The sequence below is a fragment of the Eretmochelys imbricata genome, chromosome 6, assembly GCF_965152235.1.
Source record: "Eretmochelys imbricata isolate rEreImb1 chromosome 6, rEreImb1.hap1, whole genome shotgun sequence".
NCBI classification, from domain to species: domain Eukaryota; kingdom Metazoa; phylum Chordata; order Testudines; family Cheloniidae; genus Eretmochelys; species Eretmochelys imbricata.
This window is the reverse complement of record NC_135577.1, coordinates 89,934,154-89,942,366: the sequence shown is the minus strand read 5'-3', so window position 1 is coordinate 89,942,366 and position 8,213 is coordinate 89,934,154. Positions and strand designations below refer to the sequence as shown.

General features: G+C 46.8%; 1 protein-coding gene across 1 annotated transcript; it reads left to right on the top strand.

Moving 5' to 3' along the window:
• The first annotated feature begins 798 nt into the window (after window positions 1-798).
• SYNDIG1L (synapse differentiation inducing 1 like) lies at window positions 799-7,664 on the top strand. Its single transcript, XM_077820344.1, has 3 exons — window positions 799-1,209; window positions 4,562-4,699; window positions 7,506-7,664. The coding sequence occupies exons 1-3, from the start codon at window positions 799-801 to the stop codon at window positions 7,662-7,664; spliced, it is 708 nt and encodes a 235-aa protein (XP_077676470.1).
• The last annotated feature ends 549 nt before the right edge of the window (window positions 7,665-8,213 follow it).

Below are 8,213 nucleotides of genomic sequence, written 5' to 3'. Positions count from 1 at the left end.
TACGTGCAGCTGTGGGTGTAGATCAGGCCTCAGCATCTCAATCCCTCTCTCCCTTACTGTGCTTTGTATAGCGTATGGAGAGGCAGTCCCCCCAAGAGAACACTAAGACGGTACCAGTAATTAAAATATCCTCACAGCAACCTTCCATCTTCCCTGAATTTATACTCGGTCCCTCACCAGCCCAAGCCCAGGCATTAAAAAGCACTATGAAAGCTCAACTATGTTTAGAAACCATTAGCTGCTGAACCTGTAATGCATGAAGGGCTGTAATTTACTGTGTGTCCTGCTAGTTTTGGATGTCAGAAAGGCCCCTCAAGTGGATGCCAGCTGTGCATCTACTGCAATGCCATCTGGTATTCTCTACCGCAATATAAATTATGAGCCACCAGAAAGGATGCAACAGGCATTCCTATCTGACTGTATGGTCCCTTCTGAATGTGCATTGTAGATATAGCAAATCCTCCACTCATTCCTGCCTGATGTTATCAGATCATCTCATCACATTCTTAGCTCACTATCAGCTTGTGACAGATGAACAGCTCCTCAATTATCTGAGACAGTGTTCAAGCCATGGAATAGGGGTCCTAGATTCTTATTCTCTCTAGTGCAGCCAGATAGTGCCATTTTGCACTGGCAAGTGTCCTGCAGTCATCTCTGCTGTGACCAGTAGATGTTACTATGAATGTTTCCCCTGAATCCGCAGCCTTGCCTTGTTGATATTATACACTCACTCCTTCTACTCTCTTTTATTCCTCAGGGTTACCCTCCCGTTAGCTCCTCCAGGCCATTTTCAGCATAATGGAAAGTCTGAGTGAGCTTCAGAACCCACTGCTGGCCAAGAGCAGCAGGCATCTTCACGGTAGCTACTCCTACCATCAGCATCACCCTAGTCACTGCTGCCAGGGGAAACTTTACATCTTTCAAAACACTGGCAGTGCCAGGACTCACCAGCTGCTGGATGCCAGTTCTCTGCAGCTGGCTGTTGAAGCATTGTATGGTCCCAACTTCATCCTGGTGAAGGATGAGACCAGTCTCAAGGCCAAGGACAACAAGGGGGAGAGCTGCGAGATGACCTTCATGGAAAACAAAGAGGCCCCCTCTGAGGCTGCAGATGGGCGAGAAAAACAAGTGCCATGCCAGATGGAGAGTGACATCAGAATCCAAACAGTGTCCTATGAGGTGGAGGACGAAGAATTCCAGGAGTATGAGGTGAGCCACTTCTAGGAGAAACAGCAACAAGCTGCTCCCCGATGAATATGTCCAACTGCCCTTGGGTGTAGATGGTGCACAAATGGCACTGAAGGTGTTAAATTTCTACCATCCCTTCTGTGTCTGAACTCAGCATCACCACAGAGTGTCCCAGTTGCTTCTGTTGGTGTCCAACAGGGTTATTTATGGTGGGATACTTTGAAAATTTAATCTCACACTGAAATCAAAGTGGAGCTGGGATTAAAGCATCCGGGAGGACTCAATCAGTTATTATAATATGATCTCATTTCAGTTGCATATTGCAGTCCCATTGGTTGAAATGTTATCCTAGTATTGTGAGTTTCTCTTACATTTGCCCTTCCCCACCCACCCCTCTCCTCTCCAGCTCTGGCTTATTACAGAGCGAATGTTACTATTTCTGTCAGCTAAATAGCTGCACAGCAGCAGCACTGCAGTGAAGGCGTTGTTATATTTTTAGGGTTGGAAAGTAATCCGGGGCACCGTGGATTGACCAGAAATTCAGCCAAGAGAATGAGCTGTCTCAGGGGTTGTGTCCTTTGAAATAGGCCTTTTTTTAATGCAATGGCTAAGTGCAGATGAATGATGAGGTCACACTTTGTGTGGCAGCCACATGTCGTGTACACGCTGCTCTGTCACAAGGCACGTGGGTATCTTGATTGGCTGCTCAGAGGGGACCTCATTGACCCATGGGGTGAGGAAGCTGCCATTTTATCCCTCTCCATTCCCCTCCCCTATAGCAATCTTGTCTCGTCACCGTCCTTCCAGTCCCATTTTGACACCCTCTGTGCCACACCCAATCTCCTGCCTCCCACACATTCTCCCTACATGCTCCCCACAGTTTCCTGTTGTTGATTCATGCCTCATATTTTCCCTCCCAGTCCTTTGATAGTCTCTTATCATTCAGTTCTCCCACTCTGCTACCCACAGTACTCTGCATCCCCAGTCTCTCTCATGCTCTCTGTATTACTCTGCACCTCCTTAATCACCTTCCTGGCACTCCTTAGCGTCTGACTCTGCCCCCACATTCCCCTCAGTCTCCCTCCTGCACCCCACTTTCCCTAGAACTCCCTCAGTTTCCCTTCCTGCTCATCTTTCTCAGTAATCTTCTATACCTCCATGCATCCTCCAGCTTCCTGTCTCTTTGCTCTCTTCTGTGTGTACCCAGCATTTCCCTGTCTCTTCAAAATTTCTGATACAGTTTCCTAGCCTCAGAGCTCAGGAGGTGGCCAATTTTCCTGATATCAGCCTGACTTAGGCTCAGTTGAGAACAATGGGAGATGGTGGCCATCTTCATTAGGGGCAGCCTCATTTTCCAGTGCAAGGCAGTGGTGGCCATCTTGACTATGGCTGTGGCATTACAGAAAATAATGGAAAATTCTGAATAAGGGCAGGTGAGAGGGTACATAGCCCCATACAGATCAATAAGGGGTTAATAAGAGCCTGTGGACTTAATCAGCCCCACCCTGCTATACCCCTAGTAGGTGTCAAAAATAGAGGGAGGGGTTAAAAGGACAAAAGCACAGCACTGTAGTGGCTGACCAGGAGACGGGATAGACCTCTTGTGCTAGCTCCTTGAAAGAAGGGCTGGCTGGGGCCGGGGCTTGTCCAGAGATTGCCTGAATGATGGCCTGGCTAAGGCCAGGGAATTTTCAGAGACTGTCAGAGACCAAAGCCTCCCTCGGGGCAGAAGGGTCTGGTGTGGGACTCTAATATTTGCTTTGTTGCCTGTGACTAATGCATCTTTTCCTTTAGGACCTGAGAGATGGAGTTTGTTGTCCTGTTTGGTCTTGCTTAAGGTCTTAAGGTCAGAGTACGACCAGGGTAGCCAATGGTCCTTTGTCTCCCACACCCCACCCCTCAAGGGAACAGACACTTCTAGTAAACCTAGGTTGATTTGACCCTACCAGAGTCCATGTAATAATTCATCATGAAATCTGAAGCAACTCAGTCATAGTTTGATACCAACCATCATGAGAAGCTTAAAATATAAATATATCATGAGTCTTGCAATAAAATAATGACTGGCAAATCTGTGCTATGGCTATTTATATTGACGTGTCCTGTGTTCGCTAAGGATTTACCATGCAATATAGAAGCCAAAAACAATACACAAGATTCACAAAGGCAGGACTCTGTTGGAGTGGATTCCACTAACCCTGCTATTGTTGGCATCTGCTGTTTATCTCCAAATCCATTTCTTTGGACCATGGCAATATGCCTCTTCCAGACTGAAACAGGCACTTGCCAATTTCCATGGGTTTAGACCACTAAAACGTGCCCCCTCCAAACTTGGGCCAAAGGGTACCCAAGATAGGGAGAAAAGTATGAGACACTGAGTGGCACGCACATTGAAAAGAGGAACAGGGGTTCTCATGAGGTTAGGATAGGCTCAAATCCAAGCCCTTTCCCTTACTTTCAAACCCAGTCTGGCAGTCTCAAACCCACTTAGTCCTAATGAGAATAAGGCACTTTGCTAAAGCCAACACAGCCCATTATGCCAAAGTCCAAGATGTTTAGGTATAAAAATAGTTTCCAGGGAAATCCCAAATCTCCACCAAGTTTGCTGAAGACTCAACCTGGGAAGAAAATCAGAATCCATTTCAATCCCCAAATTTTCTCATTACATTTCTTTCTCCTCAAACCAGCTTGAGAGGATACAGTGTTTTAGAAGCTCACTCTCTGAATGTTTGGGTCAGAAAAGTTAGAGAATATATGAAAGGGATGGGAAAGAAAAGGAGGTGAGACTGAAATACGGAGAGTGAAGGGGGTGGGGGTGGGAAGCACTGCTTAGATACAAAGAGATAAGTGCCCTAGAAATACCATCGGTGGGCAGACTGGCAGGGGCAGCTCTGACTCAGGGAAAGCCCTTAGTAATAGGACACAGAGTATTTTGTGTCAAAAGCTCCGAGTGACCAGAGGTTGGTAGTGACCAAAAGTTTTTTCCACCGGCGGCTGTGTGGTGGTCTGCAGGCCATGAGATCCTGCATCTCAGCCCCATTCCCATCACACCTTCCCCCACACATAATGGGCCATAATGACTGCACCCCTTTTTTATCTCTGTGGCAGATCCTTCCAGCGCAGGCTGGTGTCAGACTGGTGGGAGGAGGGGAGGAAGCCCTTGTGTCAGTGTTCGCAGCCCCCGGCCTGGTTTTAACAGGCTGGCCTCATGACATGTTTCAGGGTCACGTAAGTGTCAGACATGCCAGCATGTCCCTCTGAGGGGTGAATGGGGTGCACTTGCACTGCTCTTCCCAGGCTCTCTCTGCCTGGACTCTCTCCAGGCCTGACGGCCCCGCGCTGATCAGCAGCACTGAACTCCTTTGTTTTCCAGAGTGACTCCTCGAGTGACAGTGACAGTGAAGATCATTTCCTGATGCTCCCCCCACGAGACCACCTGGGCCTGGCCATTTTTTCAATGCTCTGCTGCTTCTGGCCCCTGGGGATTGCTGCCTTCTACTTCTCCCATAGGGTGAGGAATCCCATCTGCTGATGTCTCCTTTTCTGTGCTGCACATGCTGGGTTAGGTAATGGCTCTAATGCAGGGACCCTGCAAGCCAGAAGAACCCCTTGAGTCAGGGGCCTGGCACCATTCCGGTCAGTGAGACACACATTTCTGTCACTCCCATGGGTCCTGTTTCCAACCCTCACTGACCTGTAGCTCTGTGTGCTGGGGCAAAGCAAGTCATGCTCCAGGGTGTGGAGTGCTCTGGGCACCCTTCATCCTCACCCAACAGCAAAATTACTTGGTTCCATTGCATCCAGGGCTCTCCTTGATCATGTGGGGGAACTAGAGGACTTGCCCTTCAGTGCAGAGACTAGATACTATGGGCCGGAGTCTCTGCCCCACCCTTTGTGCCATTCTGGTGGAGCAAAAGGACCTGAAACTGACTATAACTTGCCAAACGAGAATTTCTCCAGCACAGGCGAGTCTTTGGCTGGGGTGGAGCTGTGCTATAGTCAGTTCCTACATTGCCCTGCTCTGTGCTTCAACAATCCCCGGAGGGTGGATGGTCTCCTGAGTGACTTTTACCATCTGGTGTAGCTTGGAGCTGCCCCCAGGCTACTCCAAACTGTTCCAGAGTCAGCAATGGATCTGCTTGAGAATCCAGCTGCCTTGGAGACTGGGCAGAGCAGAGACTCTGCCCTCTGTTTCTCGTTACAGGGGTCCCTCCATTCATTATGTCTGTAGTAATGGCCTCTGATGTTGTCAAATAAAGCCAGTTTCCCCTCTATACAACAGGGATAATAACACCTCCCCTTGCCGACCGGCTGGTTAAACCTTGAGTCAAGATTACTCTCCTGTTTAAAGCTGGGGAAGGATTGACAGCTCTCCCCATTAAAACAAGAGTCCATTGTGATCTTCCCAGATCACACAAGGGGCTTGATTCTCCTCACACTTGTGTGTAAATCAGGTGTAACTCAGCAGTGTAAAGCTGACACAAATAAGAAGAGAATCTAGGCCTTGGCCTGTATTAGCTCATACTGGTTGCTGCTCTAGTCAGGGCATGGGCCAGATTCTGTTCTCAGTTACATGGATGTAGATCCAGAGTAATTCACTAGGAATCGATGGAGTTGTGCTCGATTTATACTGGATGATACCAAGATCCAAGTTTTTCTCACAGTCTTAAGAAGTTAAATGGAGACAGCAGAAATAATAATAAAATAAGTTATAGTGCACCTAGCTGAGTGTAATATGAAAGGAACAACCTAGCACAGCATCTGTGAAGCAAAGTGGGTTCTTTAACCTGCTGGAGCTCTTTGAAGAGGAGCTCTTGTGGTTGTTTGTTTATCTAATGTAATTGCTGTACATGGTGCTTGGTTATTACTTGGATTGTTTGTTAGTTCTTCAGGGCAGGGACTGTCTCTGTGTTTGTTTAACAACTGAGAACACGCATAGGAAGCAGAGCGGGGTGTCACTGTAAGCAACCCTGAATCTGTGCAGTGGTGGCCCAGAGAGCAAATGAGATGCCTGGATATTGAAAGGGGAAGAGAGAAGAATGTAACAATGCCATAGCATAGAGTGGTGTGCGTCCACCTTGAATACTGCATTCAGTACAGGGCACTTCATCTTAAAGAGGAGGTGTAATAGGAGAAACAGGAAAAAGTAACAGCAATTAAAAAATGACTAGGAACACAGGTACTGCCAGATCAATGGTCCAGGCTGTCTGCTGCTGTTTCCCTGCCTGTACCCAGAACCAGATGCCAAGGTGTAAATTCCCATAACAATCAATTATGGAATAATCTGCCTCTGGGGGAAGATTCTTCCTCACTCCTATCAGTCAGTGATTGGTTTATCCTAGCTAATGTATCTGCAGTATTCTTGTTGTTCATATACATGTTGACTCCACTATGTCCTAATAACATGTGGCAGTGAGTTCCATAGGTTATTTATCCATTGTGGAAAAAATGTATTTCCTTTTAAATGTGTTGCCTTTTAATTTCAGTAAATGTCCCTGTGCTCTGGGATTATGAGAAAGTGTAAAGGGCAGCGCACCATTTACACCCTTTATCCTATTCACTATTTTGTGAATATTTTCATTTTATGAAAATGATTAGAGGCCTGGAAAGACCCTTTTAACCTCTCCCCCATGAAAGTATTTCTAGGCCTCTGATCATTTTCATCTCTCCCCTTCAAACTCTTTCTATAACTGCCATATTCTTTTTGAAATGATGTGGCCAGAACAAAACACCAGAGGAGGGCAACCTGCCAATATATGTAATGACATTATACTGTTTCAGTATTCTTCTTTATCCCTTTTTTAGTACAATGTAACCAGAAATAATTTACAGATTCCTGATTAGTCAACATACTAAAGACTATTAGTACAATATAGCTAGTGTCCCTGCATGTGCAATCACGATGTCATGCCAGAAGGAAGTTCTATTGCACTTACATTTCGAGACCACAAGTGCACGAAGTGACATATTCAGAAGTCCAAACACAACCAGTTCAAAGACTGATCCATCTACAAATGTATGGCTATCTGTAGCTACTCACCAAGAAATATTGTGCTGGGAAGAGCTGGTGCAATTATCCCTGTACTATGAGAGTGGAGTTTAAGAATATCAGCTGCACACATGTACTTCAAACTTCTTAAGCCTGCAAACCTACCTTTTAAAGGAAAGCTGTATCAAAGTAAAGTTGCACAGAAGGGAAGAGGGGGATAAAGTTTGGGAGTCAGTGCTGTTCCCTGGAGTAAGTGAACAGTCAATCCTCTTCCCCAGAGGGGTTAGATGATGTTAATAGTCACTTACACATTGTCTTCTCTTTCCAGACCAGTAAGGCTGTCTCCAAGGGGGACTTCCATATGGCAAGTTCGGCCTCCCGGAGGGCCCTCTTCTTTGCTGCGCTCTCCATCACCATCGGCACAGGGGTCTACATTGGTGTGATTGTAGCACTGATTGCTTATCTATCCAAAAGCGGCCACGTATAGCAGAGACCTTGATGCCAAAGCTCAGCACTCTACACCCAAAGGCCAGTGCTAGTGGAATTCACGCTTTTGTGTGGAGCATAGGACAGAACGCTTGCAAGGGCCACTGAGCAGCTCCATGAGTGGAGGGATCCAGGCTTGGATGCGCTGTACAGGCTGTTTCCCTTTTACATGAACAATAGACTCCATTCTCCTTTACACCTTGGAAAACCGGCTAACAACATCCCACTAGTAAAGAATTCAGCACAGGCTGAAAGTCCTGGATTCTGAGGCTAGGAGGAGCATGTTTCACTTAAGGAAGAATGTGGAAGAGATATCTTTAGTTCATCTGCAAGGCCTGGTGCAGCCACTTATAGTTTTCAAAACAACATGTTCACATTCTAGTCCCGCACTGTGAATCCCACCACCTAGTGTATCACAGCCCTAGTCTGATTTTGAGGCATATGGGGAAGAGGGCAGTGGGCAATTAATTCATTGGCTGCTCTTCCTTTTAGGAGAGAGGGCTCATAGGCTGATTGCAAGAGAGATTGCTCAGGGGTCCTGTTGTGGGGA

Excerpts from the sequence above, each read along its gene's own strand:
- SYNDIG1L (XM_077820344.1), top strand. The coding sequence starts at position 799 with ATGGAAAGTCTGAGTGAGCTTCAGAACCCACTGCTGGCCAAGAGCAGC. Across the intron at positions 1,210-4,561 it reads AAGAATTCCAGGAGTATGAG|AGTGACTCCTCGAGTGACAG; the intron begins GTGAGCCACTTC and ends TTTGTTTTCCAG. Across the intron at positions 4,700-7,505 it reads CCTTCTACTTCTCCCATAGG|ACCAGTAAGGCTGTCTCCAA; the intron begins GTGAGGAATCCC and ends TTCTCTTTCCAG.